We start from the raw sequence: 24,424 nt of genomic DNA, 5'->3' as shown, positions 1-24,424 counted from the left end.
TTTGTGTCCTACAATGAATACAAAATTCTTCTGTTTATTCAGGGAGATAAGATTCCCAAATCAAGCTCTTCTTTAATATGAATAAAAAGCCTCTTGATAGCTGCATAACGGTTGAGTATTAATGCAAAGATTCTTTGTAACGGTTGCTCATTGAATGTTGTTTTTTTCAACCGATATCTTCCTTTCAGATCTTCGTCCCCGGTTTCAGTACCTTCGAAACTTATTCAGCACCATCCATATATTCATAATCGGTGCCAGCTATTTGCTGACTCATATCTTACTTTTCTTTACTTTCACGTGTCAACTCGTTAAACACCTACCTGTCGTTCATCAATTTTATCCCGTACAATTACATAGTATCTTATCTGTCAAATAGTTTCGAGGGGAAGCCAAGAAAACGGGAATAATTGCTTTTGTCAAGCAGCCTATAACCGTCTTGTTCGTGGACATATGACAATTAATCGAATTATTTTATATTTTGTTTCATATTATCTTTATCAATGGGTTAATTCTACAACCGGTCGATGTCATGATTCTAATGTTTTGTATATATCCAAAATCAATATGCATGGGAAAAAGATAGTTTGAATCTCACATGGGGTCAGCATAAGAAATTAAAATACAACCATTCATTAACGTATTAATTAAGATCACCGGCATCGGTTTAAGGGTCAACAGCAAGGATATTTGTCTTCATAATGGGAAACAGGTTGATTCGAATTCATATCGTAAATGTCAATTAACATAATAATTAATTATTCCAGTAGGTTTGGAGTAGCTGATGATTGAGTTTGAGCTTTTGAAATAATAGGGCTTTGTTCCTTTGATGTGCTAGTTTCAGTTCTTAGGCCTTAGCAGCAAACATGGACCATATATAACAAATTCAAAGATGGAATCATTTCCTTCCTGTCTTTATCGGTACAGTACTATTTTTGGAAGATACATCTCCCCTTTGCTCAAGGGCATGTTAGTGTCAACTTTCCACGAATTATTTAACCACCATCTTTCATTTGACAATAATAAGTATAGTTCTTTCTTTAAAATAAAAACAAAAACAAGGACTAAGATTTGAAATGCAACAATAGTACGTACGTGTCACAACAAAGACAATATTTAGCCTTGCAAGATGGTCCTTACTGATTCACACTGAATTTCACGTGTCCTATACTATTCGGGTCAAAGCGTAAGCTAGTGATACTTATGGGCAATGGCTACTGGACTTCCTCGATCTAAGATGTTGCATTCAGGGTATTTCGCCTAGCAGCACGTTGCTTGTAATGCTCTCCTAAATCTCATTTTCACAGTTTAGACTGCTCCCATTTTGCTCGCTGCTACTATGAGAATTCACTTTTGCTTTCTTTTTCTCTGGCTACTAAATTGTTTCAGTTCACCATGTTGTCTCTTACTTGCCTATGGATTTAGCAGCAATTTGAAAGGTTGCCCTATTCGAAAATCTCTGGATCTATGCTTAATTTCAATTCCCCGAAGCATCTCGCCGATTACTATGCATTCCTCGTCTTTGGGTGCCTAGGTATTTGGGATGGATGCAGTATCTGAGCGCAATTGTGCAATTCCTAATTGATTTTTAGCTCATAAATGTGTATATCAAAATAGGGAAAATATATATAATTACGTTAGCACATATTTTGCTAACGAGTGCACTGATAATTCGCATATTAATTTACTATCTTGATTTTGTCTTTAAATGACAATGGATTTGTCATTTAACAAAAAACGTAACATGCAGTCGCAGCAGTTTCACAGCAGTAAAATTTACAAGTTGAGCAAGATAATACTTAGTAGATTCTTAAAGTAACTTGGGGTTACATTAAGCATTTTTTACCAAAAAATTAATTATTTACGTCTTACAAGAAATGTACAAACTATGGCATACGGTTAGTTCCACTTTCGTGGAAGGAAAATATTTCATTTTCAATGTCTCAAATCTTAGAAATATAGAGACGTGCTTCTTACTAGTTACTAGTAATTTTCTTAAAAAGGAAAATGAAAGAAGAGAAGAAGAACGTCGTTGTGTATTCAGTTGATTTGGTTAGTAGTCTCAATTCATTCGATTCCAGACCTTAATTGGTAACAAACTAGAAAAAGCAGGTGGAGTTGCAATCCGTAGATAAGTCATCTTTTATTAATTTTAGGTAAACCGTAAACTTAATAAAAGATAGAGGTAACTATGAAGTACTATATATGTCGTTGTTGCTCTAATTTGCCCATCCTTTTACCTATCCTAAACCGAGGGGTTATTGTTGTTGCTTTAATTTGGTCAAAATCCATATAGCTTAAGTTAGTTGAGCATCCTTATTTTTTATGCTTTTTTTCAAAACTATCTCAAAAAATATTTAAATATCTTTACAATAAAAGTTCAACTTTCAAATAAAAGTAATGTCAGTTATCTTGTGGAGAATCTGTTAGACTTTAAAGTTTACACTTATCTTGATATTGAAGTATAGTAGATTGATTTATTTTATTAATTAGATAAAAAGGCCAAAAAGAACAAGTCATCAATTAGAAATTTTTTACTTTAACGTGTAAAATAATGACATGAAAATTTGATAGTAATTGATTAATTTTATGTGGACCTATTTAGTGAAATACCAGATCTAGCTTGGACAAAATAAATAGATAATGTCATGGCATGTAGAACATGGACCTAAGGATGTTTGTCATTTTGTAGTAAAAATTGCACAGGCGCCCTATTTGGTCGCCCCTATTTAATCTATACCCATTTTTTTAAAAAAATTTTTAACTTGTACCCATTGTTAAACAACTTCAACACCCTTTCTCCTCCTCCTTCTCCTCCTTTGTTTTCTTCTTCTTCTTCTTCTTCTTCTTCTTCTTCTTCTTCTTCTTCTTCTTCTTCTTCTTCTTTCTTCTGCTGTTGGTGCTGCTATGAAACTTCAGTTCATAGTATGAACTTTCTGCTAAAGATTAACGTTTGCTGCTTATGTACTTCGACCAACCTAATAACTTCCAAACAAATAAATACAAAAAGCTAGCCACAAGTCATCTTTGTTGCGAGCTTGTTGTCTTCAAGCACTTTCAATACAGAAAGCTAAGGGATGATAGCAAGAGAAAACAACATAATGGACCTCGCAAAAGAAGAAACTCCTTTGTAGTTTACAACCTTTCCAACTCAATGTTGTGTTTGTCTAATTGGTCCTTCAACTACTTCCTCCAATTTTGAATCAGTCTCTTCTGCTTGGTTATAAGCTCAGTCTTTGTTTTCAACTCTTCTTCCATTTTTGCAATCTCCTGTTCTTAACTTTTGGTTATAAGCAGCAAAAGTTAATAATGCTGAAATTTAACAAATATAAACAAAAACTTCAGCTCCTAGAATGTTGAAGTTCAGCAAATACAAAAAAAACTTCAACCCTGAAGTTCATCACAAACATAACAAAACTTCAGCTAAAACATGCTGAAGTTCAGCAAATATAGAATAAAACTTCAGCTAAAACATGCTGATGTTCAGCAAATAGAGAACAAAACTTCAGCTACTAGAATGCTTAGTTCAACAATTACAAACAATAACTTTAGCAAATAGAGAACAAAACTTCACTTACTAGAATGCTTAAGTTCAGCAATTACACACAAACTTAAGCAAATAGAGAACAAAATTTCAGCTACTAGAATGCTTAAGTTCAACAATTACAAACAAAAACTTCAGCCAACACTTGGTTCAACAATTTTTTTTACTTCAGGCCCGTCTACTAGAATGTTGAAGTTTGCGTGATTGCCTTTGCTACTTTAGGCCCGTATGCCTGAAGTTACGCGAAAAGTGGGTACGATTGTAAATTTTGTTGCAAAGCGGGTATAAGTTAAAACGTGACCCAGAAAGCGGGTATAGATGCAAATGCCCCATTTTGCAGTAATTGAGTTCACCTTGATAAATTCCAGGAATCATGCAGATTGATAACAAAGTGGTCAAAGAATATCTGCATTTGGTTGATCGAAGCTTACACCTTCGCACCTGTAATAGCATGTGATAGATGAAACTTATATGTTTCTTAGTTTAGAAGTCTATCAAACGTAGCAAGCAAAACCTTAAAAGCAGTTTCTCATAGTACAATCGGATGACACTTTCGCATTGTATAATGTGATTTTCAACCTCTAATTTGAGAATTATTTCCTGCTCTACGCATGAAGATGTATCTAATTTGTTGTTTCAACTTACAGTTGATGATGAGTGAGGTTTGTTATAATGGTAAAAACACTTCCACTGCCAATTAATAGGTGGTGGAAGATATTGCTTTGATACGACTCTGTCGCTTACACGAAGTTGTAGTCAAAATCTAAGGGAAACCAGTCAAGAGGAAACTTGCAGCTTTCTATATTTCTGTTGTCCCTCACACCAGCATGGCTACACGTACCTAATCAATATAGAGGACCGTAGGCTAAGTTCATCTCCAAAAAGTACGGATGTAGCGAGTCCAAAATGCATTTTTGGAAGCCAAAACTAGATGCTTCATCAAGAAGTTGAAATGCTTCTGACGGAAAATCCTCGAATAGCACCAGTATTAGCAGCTTGAAAGCCTGAGTGGTAAAAGCCTGCTCTCTGTAGTTGTTTTTGTCCTTACAACCTTTCTTTACCTTCAATATCTTTGTTTCATCTTCTCATAAGAGCTTTCAGAGTCAACAGTCATCTATATCTTGTGAACACTGTAACCGGCATCCTCCGATGTCAAGTTCTCCCTCCAGTTCTCAAATTCAGATTCACCAAATACTACTTGCTTGATACCAACATAGCTGTTCAGAAGATATTATCGAGGTGAGTCTATGGCTACAAACTAGCAACATGCGGAAAACAAATGGCAAGAATACAACACAAACAATCTGCCTGAAAAGTACAACTTAGACAGCCTATTTAATGTGATGCTTTGTTGACCAACACAATTAATTGAGATGAAAAAGAAGGTGGTGTTTGCCAATAATGGTCTGCAGAGGCTAGGATTTAGGTTCCAGGCATACTCATCTTGAATCAAAAAATTGTTTGCATGTTGGGAGAAAGAGAAAGTCTACTTCAGAATGAAGAAGGAACTGAAGCTTACTCGGAGCTTATCTGTGTCAAAGCATTAATCAGTACATCCAACAGTAAATGCTCACTTGTCCCAATGTCCACCCTATCATAAGAAAAAGTCAATTTATAAGCAACAAGCACCATTTCATATCCAAGGATAACTAATTCAACAAAATAACCTTTACCATATGCGAGCCAGGTTAACCTGAATCTCAAGATCCCCAATGTTATAGAACGTAGTAGGATTAACATTTGCCCCCTGAACAGCATCATAACTTGGCCTTTTGTCCAAAGGAGATTGTGACAACTGCCATGAAGAAACTTAGTTGGTTGAGCCTAAAATATAAGACCCCTCTGACGCTGTGAAAGGCTATTGTTTGAGCTTCATCAAGTAAACACATTACTACCATTTTAGATTGACAGATTATTTCTTTTCGTTTCCAACCTCTAAAATAAGCACATAAAAAGTACATAATTTGCGGAACTTACTTGCATATTCAATGAATTGCATCCACCAAGACGTCCAACAATGTGCCAAGAACGAATTGTCTGCAACAAAGTTATGAAAACTAAGTCGATAAATAAGCAAATGTATCAAGAATCATGAAGCGTAAATTACTTACATCACAAATCAAGGAGATATCCTTCTCCAACGGGGCATTGTAGAACTCAAACCATATGTAGGAGTTTGTAAAATCAAATCTGAATAAGAAGTAAGCAAAATTTGTTATGAAAAATTCACTCCTGAAAGGATCTGCCAGCAAATCTCAGATCTAGCATGGTACTCTTTCAACGGCATGCAGAATATTTGTCAGATAATTATCCTTCAGTCAGGATTGTGGGAAAATGTAACTGTAATGAGATACAACCAAAGGACTAGAATTGTACTACTACGCTAAAACTCACACTTTCTGTTCAATTGCTGACATAAACGTGCTTCAGAGAAAGGTGGAATACAGAAGAAGTTGTGCTCGTTGCGGGGTAAGTCATCACCAGGCATATTCACCAAAAAACAGAGAAACTGTCGAGCATTTTCACTCAAGAAAAGGTTCAATCCCCTATCCTTCTAAATATAATCAAGCATACAAGTCAAGAGGGAAAGGAGTTGAATAAAAAGAAAGACGACTTTTGATTTCTCTCAAACAGGCACCTCTTTTATCTTTCCTAACAAAACTTTAATATTAGGCATTTCAGGACTATATTAGCAATGGGGTGTTCTAGTCTATAGTCATCTATTGTTGAACTAGAAATCCTTCTCTGACAATTTAATTGGAATGGAACTGACAGCAGTTCTAAAGAAAGTCATGCACGTCGAGTGAAGGGCTAATATCAAATTTATAGAATTACTCGATACTTGTGATGGTGGGAGGTACCTCCCGAAATTAGTCGAGGTGCGCGCAAGCTGGCCCCGACACCGCGGTTATGAAGAAAAAGTATTGTACAAAAGGCAAAAATGAATATAATTTTGGTACTTTCTTGTTATTTGGATTATTTCTTGTTATGTACATTGTGACCTATAAAATAATCAAATATGTCCTTTGCAGACATTAATATGTTCTGACAATATATATAGATTATGAAACGATTCAAGATATTTTTTCAGATAACAATTACAATTCATTTTTGCTCAACGGATACAAAACACCCATGCTTTAGCACCTGGTGCAACAGCAAGCAGAATACCACTTGTAAATAATCCAAGAAGCATGACGGATATAATAACTACTAAAGGTAGTAAGAACAACGACAACTAATTCATCAGCTAATTCCCAAAAAGTCGAAAACTAAGATTATATATTAGTATCAGTTGTTTCATTTACGTTTAATTTTTATTCAGTGTGAATCCGTTCATGCCCAATCCTGATGAGCGAGTCCATGCTAGACTAGATGCATCAACATACGTGTTTCACCAACTTGAGGTTAGCAGATAAAATAAAACCCCAGTCAATGGAATTAAAAAGCAATCGTATGAAGAACAAGGAGATCTCACGGATTTATTCAGCTTTAGAGTGGAACTCAGTGAGAAAGGTAATATTGCTAATTCTATCAGACAAACCAAAAGGATGCAATTAATGATTGTTAGATTCATCAAGTAATATGTTTTCTCAGCATGGTTAGTGTCTACTCTCGTGCATGAGTCTAAACTTACTTGTTGAACGTCACATTCATGGGTGTTGTTGAACCTGTCTTCGTATGTACTATTTTATTCCTTTTCTTTCTCAATCTCTCCTCCATCTGATAACAAAGTAAATACAGTTAATTAGCAACAATATTAAATTAGAAGTAGACAGAGCAAACTACTAGCAACTGGAAAAGTAGACATTTGTTTTACTTCACTGATGCCCAATATACCTCTAACACAGATGTTCAAACCAACAAAAAATTCCAATTCTAACTCACACCCAATTGAAAAAAGCCACAAACATGAAACACAGAAGACAAGTGTAACAAAAACCATAACCTGCATAACTATATCAAAGTAATTGAATTAATTTGCACTTCCTTTCAAGAGGCAAGAGGTGAAGCAAATGGTGGTTGCTACCCTTGCTGAGACTGGTATGAACCTTTCAGATGATATTATTGAGAGCATAATCGACAAGGTATTTCAACAACCTACAATTAAATGCTAATTTTGATCATTTTTTCATTTGAAGGAGCGTTTTCTTATTTATATCTGTTTAATAGTGATATATCCAATACTAGTTTCCCTTGATTATTTGGCTTGTTTTCCGTCTCATTGAAGTTTCGTCCCGTCCTGTTTCTATCTTCTCAGAACCACATCATATTCTTAGAGAAACTTTAGTGATTTAAAGCGTGAACAGGAATTAAGGATGGGACCATCTTTAGCTTTGTTCCTCCCATAGACAAGATATCGACAGTGTTTGATACCAACAGTGTCAGTAAGAAAGTTGTTGAGAAACCATTCAACTTCTGAGTTGGAGTCTCTTCTTTCAACTCTCCCTGCATTATGCCACAAAATGGTATAATATAGATATTTTATAGTGGGAATTTTCTCGTTTATTTGACTAATGTTGAGTAGTTTCTGATTCATTGTTAATTATGTGTTTGCTAAGACTTAGAGGTCTTCCATCTGGATGGCAAGTATACTTCTCGGCTCAGATGTTTTCTACCCTTGCATGGAAGATGAAATTTTATTTTAGTGTGTGCATGATACACGACCCTTGAACCGAGGGTCTATCGGAAACAACCTCTCTATCCTCACAAGGTAGGGATTAAGTCTGTGTACACATTACCCTCTTCAAACCCCACTTGACGATCCAAGTGCCTTCATTCTCTTGTTTCTCTAAGAAGTTGAGACTAATTTTGAGCTACGAAATAAATATCATCCTAATTTCTATTTGTGAGTATGTCTGGAAGATTAATGTAGAAGGTTTTTAGGTAGCCGAGCATTTCTCTTTGTCTTACTCAGTTCGCTAGCATTAGTGTTAGTATGATATCTGTTATTCATAGATGACTATTACTACCTAGAGTTTGATTGCATTCTTGGATTCGATCTTATATCATCTTGCTATTATTCCTACTTGTTGCAATTACCTTTTCTTTTTCACTCGTTCTCTAGCCGAGGGTCTATCGGAAACAGCCTCTCTGCCCTTCCAGGGGTAGGGGTAAGGCTGCGTACATCTTAGCTTCCCGAGACCCCACTCATGGGAAACCACTGGGTTTGTTGTTGTTGTTGTTCCTTTCAAGAGAAATTAACTAAATGGATACAAAATTATTAGGAACAAACAATCGGGCAATCTTTTTTTATTTTTTACGATGATAGTGTTCGGTCCAGCTTGTGCGCATCTCGCTATTTTATTGGGTACCTGCTACCTCCCACAACTCTGCCCACCAAGGCTTGGGTAGCAAATGGAAGAAATCACCTAGTGCTTTATTGTCTCTGCTGAGATTCAACGGATTTTAACCTGAAACCTTATGATCGGCAATAATTAAGATGATTTGTACCAAAGACGAAGGAAACAAAAACAAACAACCGCAAATTAATTCAAAAAGCATATGAGCCAGCAAAAAAACTGACCATTGACTGAGCTTTATCCGGATCATCAAGACAGCTGCCAAGAATCTCAGCAAGCTCAGGATCTTTGTCATAATTCTTCTCATCTTCTCTACCTCTAAACCCTCTACTACGAGAAAAGCCCTCCTCCTCCTCCCCCTCCTCCATTTCCACATCAATATAATCGCCATCATCGTTGTTTTCTTCGAATGTGGTCAGCAAAGTTTGGGATGAAAACTTAGAATTGAGTGGCAATGACTAAATTGGGGTGAAAAAACTCTGCTATGGGAAGTCCGAGGTAGTTGGAAAAGAGATGCACTGTGCTGCAACATAAACATCTACAAACAGAATCTTGATTATAAACAACTAAAAACAAGAACATATTAACTAATAAATGTATATGTATATATATATATATATATATATATGAGACAAATAAGAACATATATTGGGTGCGTTTGGTATAAAATCTTCCAATTTTCCCTTGTTTGGTTGGCTTAAATGTTTTGGAACCATTTTTCTTATGAACTCATTTTCCTCCAATTGGAGGAAAATGTTTTACTTATCTAGAGACTTTCTCTTCAAATTTCAAATTTCAGTTTTTCCGTTACCACCCCACCCCACCCCCTGCAAAAAAAATTATTTTTTACCTAATTTTTTTTTTGCAATTTCAGATTTCTATTTTTTCGTTTTTCTGCACCACCCACCACCCATCCCCCACTCTCCCCCTCTCCCCCACCCGCACAATTTTTTTTTTGTAATTTAAAATAATATTTTTAAATATATTTTTCAATTGTAATATTTTTATTTATCGGTTTAAAGGTTCAAAATTTTACAAGTTACAAAATTATGAGTTCGGAGGTTTATGTGTTTGGAAGTTTACAGGGACACTATAAAGTTTACGGGTTTGAAATTCCGCGGTTTCGAAAGTTTAGCGGTTCGAAAGTTTATGAAATTTGTGGGTTTGGAAGGTTATTGGTTTGAAAGTTTATGACTTCATGTTTATTATATCTAAATTATTTATGAATACTCTTGAGAAGTCATTTTCCTTAATTTGCATACCAAACACCGAAAAATGACTAAGGTTACTGCTTGTTTTCCAAGAAAAAATTTTCTTGGAAAACATTTTCCATGGAAAATATTTTTCCGTTATACCAAACACACCCATTAACTAAAATTAGTTGTTAACACTAAAAAACAACGCAAAAGATAAGAGTTTTGGCCTAAATGGTAAGTAATATGCAGGAAATAAAATATGTATGGAGAGAAAAAGCAGAAACATACACTTTGATGCCGTAAGGGAAAAAGAAGCTGAAGAGCTCGCTGCAGAAAGAGATACGAAGGAGCAAACTAGCGCAGATGATAGATGGACTAGAACGTAGCTTGGAAATTGTCGATCCAATAGTTTGTTTTTCGTCCGACTAGTAGAAGGTAGTTGGGCTTGGGCCAAGTTCCTTCTAACCAAGGGGAGAAATTCAAAAATACCCAAGTTTATAAGTGATCATTCAAAAATAACCACAGTTTCAAAAGTCATTGAAATTTAGACTCTTTTTATGTAAAGATAAATTTGAACAAAAATACTGTTCAAAATCCGAAAAATACTCCAGCATAATATACTGGAACTCCAGTATAATATACTGAAGCTCCAGTATATTGTATTGGAGCTAGCAAAGTATAGTGGTCCAGCATAATATGTTGGAAGTTCATACACAGGTGTACCAAACTCCAATATATTATGCTGGACCGGTCTCTATTGCAGCAAAATAGTAGCTATTTTTCAATGACTTGCAAACACTAACTATTTTTAAATGACCAGTCTGAAAACTGGCTAGCTCGTGCTATTTTGACTCTAATCAAGTGGTCCAAAATCTTCTTGGGCTTTGGCATATTTGACCGGTCCATCAAAAATAATTACAAGCGTAAGCCAAATATATAAAAAATATATATATTGATTATATATATATATCGACTATTATTTGAAGGCGTCTATATTATATAAAAATCCCAAATGTTTTTCTTTCTAAAATATTTCATACCAAAATACTTGTATTTATAATTTTATAAAGGATAATCCAAGGGATAAATGAAATATTGATGTCAAAAGTATACTCTAAGGGGTCGTTTGGTTTGAATTTAAATTATGCTAAAATTAGTTGTATTGAGATTAATTATGTTGGAATTAGACATCCTAGTATTATTCCTTATTAATTGTTTGGTATGTTGTATTAATCCTAGGATGTCAACTTTACTGCTTTATCACGGGATAACTTATCCTTGGATTGCTGTTCCACCCTCTGGCAAAGGTATAAGCTATCTCAATACTGTTTTTAATTAGGATAAAACGTATCCCAGGATTAGTAACCAAACAAGGGATAAAGGGTACTAATTTTTTATCCCATGATTATTTTTGCTTATCCATCATACCAAACGACCCCTAAATGTATGTCATACTTATAAGCTCAATTTACAAATTAAATTTAACAAAGTAACAATTCAATTAACTCTGAATAACAAATATTGCAACAACAACAACAACAACTCAGTATAATCCTACTTAGTGGGGTCTGGGGAGGGTAGTGTGTACGGAGACCTTACCCTTACCCTGAGGTAGAGAGGTTGTTTCCAAATAGAACCCCGACATCCTTTCCTCCAAGAACTTCCCACCTTTGCTCTTGGGGAGACTCGAACTCACAACCTCTTGGTTGAAAGTGGAATAATAAATCTTTTTCAATCATTCTTTCTAGTCCATCTTTGCTTTTAATTTCTCTATTAGTCCTCTTTAAACATATAAGATACTTGGTTATTAAGTCCGCCAAGATCAAATGGTTTGATGTGTGATGACCTATTTCAAGGATCGCTCTATTGAAGTTTTGCTAGTATTGGACATTCAGACTAGTGGCTCCAAGCGGACAACTTGGGATAAGAATAACATCAGAGTCGCACGGCTGCACTATCATCCAACTAACTCATAGTTATCTCATTTAAAAGACAAGCTTAAGGTTGCAGAAGAACATCGTGTTCCGGCGTGAGTGTGCGAACATATTTTTAGGAGTCACATGATGACAATTTATATTAGTGATAATAGATAGGAAAGCGGTAAATCAGCAATAACATGCAAATAACATGAATAGAGCAAATAATAGAAAATACATTATTTCAATTAAGTTTATGTAAAAGTCAACCCAAAATTATTTTAATTTTTTACGGTTGTTCAAAATCAAACCGAAACCGTTAACCGAATTGAATCGATGGTTTATTCGTCACGACCCAATTTTCATTTCAGGCCATGATGGCACCCAACACCGCTGTTAGGCAAGCCAACACCGATCAAACTAGTGGTTTCCAGTTTAAATAAATTATGAAATGGGTGTTACTTTCTCATTTGTTAAAAGATTTAGAAAATTTGCAAATGGAACACAATTAAATGGAAGCAAAAGAGTACATATCGTAATCATGTAAACAATTCCAAAATCATAAGTCTACTAACGTATGTGCCAAGACTTGGTGTCACAAGTATGTGGGCAATCTAGTAGAATATACAAAAGAATGCTAACCTACTGTATGAAAGAAAATAGATAGAAAATATAACATGAAAAAGACTTCAACTGCTATAAAACGGCTCAGAAGGCAGCTCACCGTAAAGTCTCGAGATGGGGGTGTCACGCCCCAAACACCGAGGAGCGCGACCGGCGCTCAACCGAGTAAACCCGACAGAGCAAGCTTGTTAGGTTTCATTTTACCCAAACTGATTCATGAATAAATAGGAGATAGACTCCATTAATCATACTTTGTAAGTATTTCATTAACAACTTCAATTTTATTTCCATTAGCAGCTTAATTCATAATTATCAAAATATTACAAGTTTTATAAATCTTTGCCAAATATCAAGATTTCTAACTCAATTTCCCATTATCAAACACCACCCACAACCTGTCTACGGAGCCTCTAAATACAACTGAAGAGTAATATGGAAATGCTGACAACAAGGCTCCGGCTATACCTCAAAATACAAAGTACATGATAAACAATTGATACAGGACCCCGAAATGAAGTGGGGCTCACTATGTCAGCTGAAAGGAAGATGCGTCACTAGCTGCGACCACCACTGCCTGCTATGGAACCACCTACATCCATTTAAAGACGTAGCGCCCTTGGCAAAATGGACGTTAGTGCCATCGAATAGCACTGGTATGTATAACTAAACACCATTTCATTAGAAAGAATAACCATACAAGAACAAAGAAATCATAAGGATTCAACAAAATCTTTAAACAATCACCACATCATCAAATAAAAGGAATCACATAGCTTTCACATAATTTTCATAGCTTTAGTTTGGGGCATTTAATACCGTTCATCATCATTCACAATACCACCGCTTTCTTGAGCGGAGTCCGATCACGACCCGATCGGCCAGGTTGCCTCATTTGAGACATGTACCTCAATCACAATCTCATTCTCACTTTCCGGAATTCAATATCAGCACAATACCACCATGTGTGCGGCATGGCATCTGATCACGACTAGGCCGCCTTACCAAAGCGTTGTTCCTTTCTTATTAATCATCTCATTTCAATCTTTATTTCACATATATCAATTCATAGGCACTTAGGGCCATAATTATCACATCATACTTGATATTAGGCCACACTTCATAACTCACATTCTACATCACTTTCACTTTCAACATCAAACTTGCAATTTAAGATAATGGGCACATACAAGAGCAATTCAAGTTGTGAGCATAGAGAGGAATTCTCATGATTAGGCATAATAATCACAATTTAAACTTGACTTCAAATCTAGGCAATTTAGCATATAGTTCACATTCTTCACATATCACCAATTTACCAAGAATAGCAGATTGAACACATTGAGACACACCTTTCACATATATTCTTGCAACACCAAATCCTTTGAAATAACAAATACTCCATAAATCAAATTCCGAACTTACAACATGTGCGGGGACACCATGGGAGCTCAATTTCTAAGAAGAGGGGGTTTTAGCCATACATACCTTGTTTAAGCTTTTCTTAAGTTTCTACAATCCACCAACACCTCTAGCAATAACAATCTATAAGGAGAAAGCGAAATCAATTAATAATTTAGAAGGATTTCCTATGGTATAACTCTCTTAGGAATTTCATCAAATACCTAATCATGTGAAATAGACTACAAGGTTCTACAATGGAAATTCCTTCATACCTCAACCAATTTTAATAGGAACTAACCAAATTAGTTCTTTAATATCACATACTACAACTTAGTCACACATGCATGGCCTATTAGTAATCCTCACAACATATTTGAACCCTTAACCTCTTATATGAAATCTTGGAAGAAGGACTTACCCTGATGGAGGACAATCAAGTGGTTATCTTCCTTGATTGAAAACGTGAGCAAGATTTGGGTGATTATGAAGCTAGGCTCCTTTTCTCTCTTTCTCTCTCTATATGCTCTCAACTCTCTCTAAAAGAAGTAGAAAATGACCCCAAATGAAGCCCCAAAACCTATATATTAAAATGGGGTCGGGTTATAAAAATAAGAAAAATAAGCCTCCGAAATCGGATTTGCGATCGCATAATGGAAGCAAAACAAGAATGTGGGTCGCAAAATGCATCGCGGAATTGGTACCCAAAACTGGGCTACAGTGGTCCAGTTTGTGACCAGATTTGCGATCGCAGATCAATTATCCGGACCATATAATGGTTTTGCGATCGCAGAACTGACACAGGATCGCATTTTTCCAGTCTTTGGTAATTTGATCGTAACTTTGTGTAGGAATGTCCAAATGATGAATGGTTTGAAGCGTTGGAAACTAGACTCAAAGACCTTTTATATGATAGGTTTTTCATCATATAAAACCTTATGTATATTTAGATATGCCCTTTCAAATTGTGGACTTGTGCAAACTTATTTGGAACTTTATCCCATTATGAAATCTTCCGATTTGACTTAGACTTAGGCCCCTCCTTGGAACCCATATTACTTATTATATGATTTATACACTTATTTACCAAATCCAATTGATGTCAATCATGTTAATAACACATAAAACATTATATTTAGCCTACATGGCACCACAAAATCCTAATTTACTTAGCGAGATATTTCGGGGCCTTACATTCTCCCCCGCTTAGGATCATTCGTCCTCGAATGAGAGGTAGAGCCCGCCCTAAACACCTAACATGACATATCTCTTTTCTTACCTACCTCAAGTCCCTAAATTTTGACTAACTCCTAAATTTTTCAGAAATTTTGGCAGAGTCTCCTTTGTAACTAGGCCTATCCACATGCCAGAGAACCACCAAAACCATCCTCAAAACACATCCACAATTCGACAACGCATCACAATGTATATATCAATAACACGAACCTCAGCATTACAAGCACTACATTATCACGATGATACCTGGACATGGACTGCACATTTTTAAATCTTAACACCTAGAAGGTACCTTTCAAATCAAAACCAACTGCTATACAATCGAGAGAAAATATTTTATTTCCACAACACTCTCGACCTTTAATGTGGCCTCTTATACCTATAGACTTCTCTAGAATACATTCACGGAAGCAATCACCACCCCCAAACTTACCTAACAAGGATAACAAGTAGATACCCTTCATAGGCCAACTATCCATTACCTCCACTTTCAGTAATTTCCACTGAAATGATGCACAAGGGATTTCCAACTACATTCTTAGACATAGACATATGAAAACACAAAATATATGGGGAACAACTATGGGGAAACTTCATACTCCTAGTGCAACCTAATGTGATATACACTTATGCAACCTTCATTATCATCTCACATAACATCTTCATAGGAAAATATTGGGAATAACCTGTTCGACCTCCTAAATTCTAAATTTCTACGCGAACACCCACACTAAACCTTTGATGACCTTCAACGATTACACTAAGATGTGCTATCTTGAACTGACCATAAAAATTACCTATCAAATATATGTGATCACACGGGGATGCTCCCTTTTTGACATGTTTGAACCTTCAATACCCAATAGATTTAATACAATGAGGAGCAACGGAGTTCAAGATTGGGCTGGAATTATTCAGGAATCCATTAATGTTCTGAGTAGAGTATTTCACGAGGTTATATGCTAAGAGACACAAAGATTACTACTAACAATACCGACATGGTTAACTATTGTGATGCCATCAATTATTAGACAAATGAGGCATATGGGTAACTTGTACATTGGCATTAGGAATCATTAAGGAGGAATATTCAAGTACATGCCCAGTCGTCTCCTGGACTGTAGGGAAAATCTAGTTTATTGGGAAGGAGAATACTCTGGCACCTTGAATGCGATATGGGTTTCAAAGTACATGAAGTTGAATTACACTCCTATCGTTAACTGACACAAGGAATCTATGCCACAAGCCCATGATAATGAAAAGAAGTTGAACACTTATGAGATTATCATGTTTCAAACAGCTTAACCCTTCCTGATAATTGATCTTATATGAGAGAACTAAAGATACAACAACTTGTCTTCCAAATCAATATGCTCATGATATGTGCAAAAATCTGAAGGTATCTAATCTCAACCTTTCACGAGTGAAACCACATAGCTAGAACATCTTAATATTGGGACGAAATCATGTATTGGTTAGAGGGGTTCTAATGGTTAACATGATGCTCCGGGGAGAAAGACAAATAACACTTCTATCCACCCAGAAAGGTGGAATACCAAGGGTAGCAAAACTCTCTGCCCATGACAATGATCCTAGAAGCCGAGTGAGCTGAAGGCCACGTAACCCATACAATTCGACCCATTTAAGACTTTTGAAAAGGGGATGCACTTTAGTTTGAAATCATGGAAATATAAGCATGAACTTAAGGGAAATCATTACTTTTGGAACCTATGAGACAAGCCCACATAGCCCTAGAAAATCATTAACAATGGCGAGAAAGTACTTAAAACCATTACGAGTTGGTGTAGAATATGGCCTCAAAGTGTCCACATGAATAAGTTTGAAAGAATGAGACATCTTAACGTATTTAACAGGGAAAAGTAACCTGGGTTATCTACTCACAGGGACAAGCAGAGCAGGTAAATGGTTGTTAGAAGAACATCTACAAGGAATACCAACAATATTTATTTATTCTAACAAAAGGAATATGTCCCCATCCTTGATGCTATAAGACTTCCTCTTTGATGCCATAAACATAAATGAATTTTACAATAAGAGTTATCAGATTAAATAGATAGTAGGGAAGCAAAACTAAAGAGCACCATTTGGAACCAACAAGCTTAAACTGAGGTGAAGACATTAGAAGTCTATAGTAAAGGGGAATTTACCCACTTCCAGTGTCTCTTTTTTTTTTTTTGAAAAGGGGGCTTGTATAGTACATAAAAGTGAGGTAAATTGAATCGAATCATATAGTTGGATAGCTAGCCGAGAAAATGAGATAAGATCGTATTGAAAAATATGGAGAAACGATACATGATGCAAGGTAAATGAAAAAAAAGTGAGAGAGCCTATGGAAGAATCCTTTACATTGTAACCACTAGGAAAGGTGGTAATAGAAGGGATTACGAGAAGCTAAATTTTTGAAAAAAGATCTCTATATGTAGTCACGTGATGTATAACTCCAGAATTCAAAAATCCAATTATGTTTAGCAACTCTACTTTACAATGAAGCACTACAACACACTTCTACACAACCAGCTATTACCAGCCACATTGAGAGATGCTATAAGACTTGACTGAGAGAAAGGCTTTGACATATGAATGTGTTACTAGGTGTATTGCTCCTTGGTCAACCCAAAATCAAAAGGCGAGAGTTAGACTGATAAGAAGATCGATGGACTAGCATATGTGTAGATAATCCATTATCGAAAGGATATCATTCAATCTCAACAATTGCGGTATGATATCAACCCTTGATGAACTTGAAGTGAGGTGGGAACCCAATGAGATAGTATAAAATAATCATGGAAGGTTTGCAGGTGTTCATAATGATTTCTCCATGGATTTTGACTTGAGAAATACCCAGATGCTAATGAAAGACAGAAAAACATGAGAAACAGGCGTTGTGCTATGATAACCCCCAAAGGTGCGCTTGGTCTTGACGGAGAGCCTAGTAAGGGTCCTTATGAGAAAGGAGGTGTTACAATTACACATAGAAGGATATGTTCTCTTATGGTTATCGAACAAGTGTTGGGAAATTAGCACAATGAATTCACTAACTAAGGAACACAATTAACACATGTTGTAGAGGTGTAAAGAGAAAATAAATATTTGTTATGAGCTAGACGTGCTTCTGCTATATTAACTCCCAACCGCAATACACGACCACGCCACGAGCAACTACAATACTAGGAACAAAGTGAGCTACTTACTGTGGGATGTCCCAAATGGACACGAAAGATATACTAAGATGGCGACACAAGATCTTCCTATGACAGGGATGTGAGGATCTCAATTTTCAGAGAGACTTTATGCACACGGTGACCATTTCGATTGACATGCGCTCATGTGATAGGTGTTAAGGTATGCTCTTATGTTAGTAGACTATGAGAAGCTTTCATGGTGATACTCGCAAGAGAGTAGAGTGACTGTTCAAACCATATAAGCTATATACACAAGTGAGTAAAAGAGGGACTTGAGAAGGATCACAACACTGGTATGCTTTACATGGAACTTGACACCACATAAGTAAACTTTACGACGGTGCATGCATAGGCACAAATGAGCAGATGTTGTCCATTTAAATAAAAAGATTTTGTAACAAATTCATCAGATGTAGTCCCCTGTTGAGAATTTAGGAAAGAAAGTGGGAAGTATTAATCCTAGAGTTATAACTCCATTCAAGGACGTGATTATAGAGCTCAATGTCATAAGTTATTGCATATAAGAAAATTTGCGGGCGGAGTGGATTCATGAAATAATGGATCTCGTTCAAGGAGTAGACACATGTAATGTTTTGTGATTCAGTGTCTTATCAAGACCATGCTTATGAGAACTTCCCCTAGCGACATGTTCTACTAATCCCTCCATGGCTCAATACATTCTTTTAAAAAACCATTGGGAAATCTCCTTTGGACTCAATGGTCGGAACGATCCCTCCTTACATGCTTCAACTACGTGGATTATGGTATAAAGATTACTAATCTTGAGAATAAGACTTAGAGAGGAAATCAGCTCCCTATCTTGAGCTATATCACACGATCTGGAGTATCAAAGAAGGGTGAAATTCCTAAATGTCCGAATAGCCTCCAACTTATAGATGTGGTCGACAACACACCGATAAGAAGGACTATACTAGACATGACTCCGAGACATCCTAGGACACTTTAAAAACTTAGGCTCTGACACCAAGTTTATCACACCCCAAAACCGAGGAGCGCGACCGGTGCTCAACCGAGTAAACCCGACTAAGCAAGCCTGTTAGGTTTAATTCTACCCAAAATAATTCATGAATAAATAGGAGATGGACTCCATTAATCATACTTTGTAAGTATTTTATTAACAACTTTCATTTTATTTCCATTAGCAGCTTAATTCATAATTATCAGAATATTACAAGTTTTATAAATCTTTGCCAAATATTAAGATTTCTAACTCAATTCCCCATTATCAAACACCACCCACAACCTGTCTACAGAGCCTCTAAATACAACTGAAGAGTAATATGGAAATGCCGGCAACAAGGCTCCGGCTATACCTCAAAATATAAAGTACATGATAAACAATTGATACAGGCCCCCGAAATGAAGTGGGGCTCACTATGTCAGCTGAAAGGAAGATGCGTCACTAGCTGCGACCACCACTGCCTGCTATGGAAACACCTACATCCATTTAAAGACGTAACGCCCCCGGCAAAAGGGACGTTAGTACCATCAAATAGCACTAGTATGTATAAGTAAACACCATCTCATTAGAAATAACAACCATACAAGAACAAAGAAATCATAAGGATTCAACAAAAGCTTTAACCAATCACCACATCATCAAATAAAAGGAATCACATAGCTTTCACATAATTTCCATAGCTTTAGTTTGGGGCATTTAATACCGTTCATCATCATTCACAATACCACCGCTTTCTTGAGCGGAGTCCGATCACGACCCGATCGGCTAGGTTGCCTCATTTGAGACATATACCTCAATCACAATCTCATTCTCACTTTCCATAATTCAATATCAGCACAATACCACAATGTGTGCGGCATGGCGTCCGATCACGGCCCGATCGGCTAGGCCGCCTTACCAATGCGTTGTTCCTTTCTCATTAATCATCTCATTTCAATTTTTATTTCACATATATCAATTCATAGGCACTTAAGGCCACAATTATCACATCATACTTGGCATTAGGCCACATTTCATAACTCACATTCCACATCACTTTCACTTTCAACATCAAACTTGCAATTTAAGATAATGGGCACATACAAGAGCAATTCAAGTTGTAAGCATAGAGAGGAATTCTCATGATTAGGCATAATAATCACAATTTAAACTTGACTTCAAATCTAGGCAATTTAGCATATAGTTCACATTCTTCACATATCCCCAATTTACTAAGAATAGCACATTGAACACATTGAGACACACCTTTCACATATATTCTTGCAACACCAAATCCTTTGAAATAACAAATACTACGTAAATCAAATTCCGAACTTACAACATATGCGGGGACACCATGGGAGCTCAATTTCTAAGAAGAGGGGGTTTTAGCCATACATACCTTGTTTAAGCTTTTCTTAAGTTTCTACAATCCACCAACACCTCTAGCAATAACAATCTATAAGGAGAAAGCGAAATCAATTAATAATTTAGAAGGATTTCCTATGGTATAACTCTCTTAGGAATTTCATCAAACACCTAATCATGTGAAATATACTACAAGGTTCTACAATGGAAATTACTTCATCCCTCAACCAATTTTAACAGGAACTAACCAAATTAGTTCTTTAATATCACATACTACAACTTAGTCCCACATGCATGGACTATTAGTAATCCTCACAAAATATTTGAACCCTTAACCTCTTACATGAAATCTTGGAAGAAGGACTTACCCGGATGGAGGACAATCAAGTGTTTATCTTCCTTGATTGAAAACTTGAGGAAGATTTGGGTGATTATGATGCTAGGCTCCTTTTCTCTCTTTCTCTCTCTATATGCTCTCAACTCTCTCTAAAATTAGCAGAAAATGACCCTAAATGAAGCCCCAAAGCCTATATATTAAAATGGGGTCGGGTTATAAAAATAGGAAAAATAAGCCTCCGAAATCGGGTTTGCGGTCGCATAATGGACCGCAAAACAAGAATGTGGGTCGCAAAATGCATTGCGGAATTGGTGCCCAAAACTATGCTACACTGGTCCAGTTTGCGACCAGATTTGCAATCGCAGATCAATTATGCAGACCGCATAATGGTTTTGCAATTGCAGAACTGACACATGATCACATTTTTCCAGCCTTTGATAATTTGATCATAACTTTGTGTAGGAATGTCCAAATGACGAACGGTTTGAAGTGTTGGAAACTAGACTCGAAGACCTTTCATATGATAGGTTGTTTATTACATAAAACCTATATATATATATATATATATATATATATATATATATATGCTCGTTCAAAGTGTGGACTTGCGCAAACTCATTTGGAATTTTAGCCCATTATGAAATCTTCCGATTTGACTTAGACTTAGGCCCCTCCTTGGACCCCACATTACTTATTATATGACTTATGCACTTCTTTACCAAATCCAATTGATGCCAATCATGTTAATAACACATAAAACATTATAATTAGCCTACATGGCACCACAAAATCCTATTACTTAGCGAAATTTTCCGGGGCCTTACAGGGGGAGGGGGTCAATTCTACGTGCCGGACTGGTGGCCAGATGCACCTGCCTCAAATTCTATACAATTAAGTCCATAAGTGTAGCATGAGTACATAAAAAGATATACCCAGTAAGTATCTAGTCTAACCTCGAAGAAGTAGTAACGAGGGGTCGACTCCGACACTTACTAAGGGCCAACAATATAATAACATGAAATTCTAATTAAGCATGATATATAGAGATAACAATAAAACTTAGAACAAGAAATAGCCGAACAATTCTTTTATCATATTTAAGAACCCAAAACACTTCCTTCATTTAAAACAAATGATCTCTCAAACAATAAATTTATACAAGATACGAAAAGGACTTCTAGTTCTATTATCACACACAAATTCCACCGAGGACGTTCGGTCCGATCCAACATAAATGTAAGATGTGCATTGCCAAGGGTCGAACGGCCCGAACCATAGATGCATTTATTACTCCACTCGCGAATCATACATGTGACGTGGTCAAATATAAATTTATCAATAAAATCATAATCCTTTCTTGATACTTTTTAAAATAAAGACAATTCAACTTAAAGCTTTTAAATCTTTAGAAATCCTCAACTTAATTCCATTTGATACAATTAACAAATATAATCAAATAAATGTGTCCACAAAGCATGGTGTAAACCTAAAACAACCCGGACGTAAATATTAATAGTAGCTACGTACGGACTCTCGTCACTTCGTGCGTACTAGCCCCCACAAATAAATCATATATTAATTAAGTTCACCTATTTGGAAATTTTCCTCTTACAAGGTTAGAAAAGAGACTTACCTCATCTTAAAGCCTACTTCCGAATTCAAGAATGCGCTCAAACCCTCAAATCGGAGCCCAATCAATCCAAAACTATTCAAATAGTGTAAGAACTAATTAATATATATTCAAAAGTTCATATCCCCACTATTAAAGTGCTTACCCAACCCAAATCGCAAAATTCCTAAAATTCACCCCCGGGCCCACATGCCCGGATTCCGGAAATCTTTGAAGAAAGTTGTTACCCATAACCTTAGGAACATAAATATATGATTTTTACTAAGTTCCATAACCAATTTTGTGGTCAAATCTCATTTTTATCAAAAGCCTAGGTTTTCATCTAAACCCTTGATTTTCATTAATTTTTACATGTTAATCCATCCATAATCTATGTATTTAACTCATATTGTGTAGAAATTACTTACCTCAAAGTGCTAGATGAAAACCCTCTTGCAAAAGCTCCAAAAATCGACGAAGAGATTAAGTGAAATGAAATAAATAGCCTAAGTCCCGCATTAATAGAGATAGACACATGCCTCTGATATTGCATTTGCGACACCAGGTACGCAAATGCGAAGCCTGGCTTCAGCTGCTCAGGTCGTAAATGCGACGCAAAGGTCGCAAATGGGATCACTGTTGAGGTCTTAATTGCAGCTCAGGTGTCCCAAATGCGAACAATGCCCTAGTCGAGCTTCTTCGCAATTGCGAAGCTCTTCTCGCAAATGTGAGGTTCGCATTTGCGAGACCTGCAACTGATGCCAAGAAACACCATAAATCTTGTGTGTTTTTCATCCCTTTCGAACGTCCGAACCTCACCCGAGCCCTCAGGGCTCCACACCATTATCCCACACAGGTCTAGAAACATCATAAAAACTTGCTCGCATGATCGGAACACTAAAATAACATAAAAAACCACGAATTGGACGCCAAAGCGTATGAATTTACTCATGAATTCCAAAACTTCTAAAACACTTCCGTGCGTCCGATTCCTATCAAATCAACTCGGAATGACGCCAAACTTTGCGTGCAAGTCTTAAATGACATTATAGGCCTACTCCAACTTGTGGAACTGGAATCCGAACCCGATTATAAATAGTCCACCCTCGGTCAAACTTTCCAAAAAACTTCAAGTCTCTAACTTTTACCAAATGACTCTGAAATGATCCACGAACCTCTGAATCTACTTCTGGACATGCTCATAAGTACAGAATCACCATACGAAGCTATTCCCAGGCTCGAAATTCTAAAAGGATGTCTAGAATGTAAAAATTCATCTCAACCCAAACTTACGGAATTTGCTCAAAATGACAACTTTCACTATTAGGCGCCGAAGTGCTCCCGGGTCATCCAAAACCCGCTCTGAATATATGCCCAAGTCTGAAATTATCATACAAACCTATTGAAACCATCAAATCCCAATTCCGAGGTCGTTTACTCAAAATATTGACTGAAGTCAAACTTGACCTTTTAAGCCAACTTTAAGGAACCAAATGTTCCAATTTCAACCCGAACTCTTCCAAATCCCGAACTAACTATCCTCGCAAGTCATAAATCAGTAAAAGCAAATACGTGAAGTCTTATTTAGGGAAACAGGGTTCTAGAAAGCAAAACGACAGGTCAGTTCATTACATTCTCCACCTCTTAAACAAATGTTCGTCCTCGAATGGGTTTAGATTCATACCTGAAGTGCTGAATAAGTGTGGATATCTGCTCCGCTTGTCCTCTTCGG

At 36.4% G+C, this 24,424-nt stretch overlaps 1 protein-coding gene across 3 annotated transcripts; it reads right to left on the bottom strand.

Annotated features, from left to right (window-relative positions):
- Window positions 1-4,031: 4,031 nt before the first annotated feature.
- Window positions 4,032-10,425, bottom strand: LOC104232294 (uncharacterized). 3 transcript variants are annotated; one of them, XM_070170875.1, is made up of 8 exons: window positions 10,329-10,425; window positions 9,069-9,382; window positions 7,179-7,264; window positions 5,653-5,731; window positions 5,519-5,578; window positions 5,215-5,336; window positions 5,061-5,132; window positions 4,032-4,758 (listed from the first exon to the last, which is right to left on the bottom strand). In XM_070170875.1, exons 2-8 carry the CDS (start codon window positions 9,210-9,212, stop codon window positions 4,656-4,658), a joined length of 666 nt encoding a protein of 221 aa, XP_070026976.1. In that variant the 5' UTR covers window positions 9,213-9,382; window positions 10,329-10,425; the 3' UTR covers window positions 4,032-4,655. The 3 variants fall into 3 exon arrangements, 2 of the variants coding, with proteins under 2 accessions (XP_070026976.1, XP_070026975.1); XR_011406096.1 differs by lacking the exon at window positions 10,329-10,425 and having other exon boundaries at window positions 5,235-5,336; window positions 9,069-9,412; XM_070170874.1 differs by lacking the exon at window positions 10,329-10,425 and having other exon boundaries at window positions 9,069-9,412.
- Between the last annotated feature and the right edge of the window lie 13,999 nt (window positions 10,426-24,424).

The sequence above is a fragment of the Nicotiana sylvestris genome, chromosome 3 (assembly GCF_000393655.2).
Source record: "Nicotiana sylvestris chromosome 3, ASM39365v2, whole genome shotgun sequence".
Taxonomy (NCBI): domain Eukaryota; kingdom Viridiplantae; phylum Streptophyta; class Magnoliopsida; order Solanales; family Solanaceae; genus Nicotiana; species Nicotiana sylvestris.
Note: the sequence above shows the minus strand (reverse complement) of the source record. Positions and strands in the feature narration are given on the sequence as shown.

What these genes read in the sequence shown, in the direction of transcription:
- LOC104232294 (XM_070170875.1), bottom strand. Translation starts at nt 9,212, where the DNA reads ATGGAGGAGGGGGAGGAGGAGGAGGGCTTTTCTCGTAGTAGAGGGTTT. An exon ending in GCAATTCATTGAATATGCAA is followed by an intron (nt 5,337 to 5,518) that starts GTAAGTTCCGCA and finishes TCTTCATGGCAG; the next exon opens with TTGTCACAATCTCCTTTGGA. An exon ending in GTTAACCTGGCTCGCATATG is followed by an intron (nt 5,133 to 5,214) that starts GTAAAGGTTATT and finishes TTCTTATGATAG; the next exon opens with GGTGGACATTGGGACAAGTG.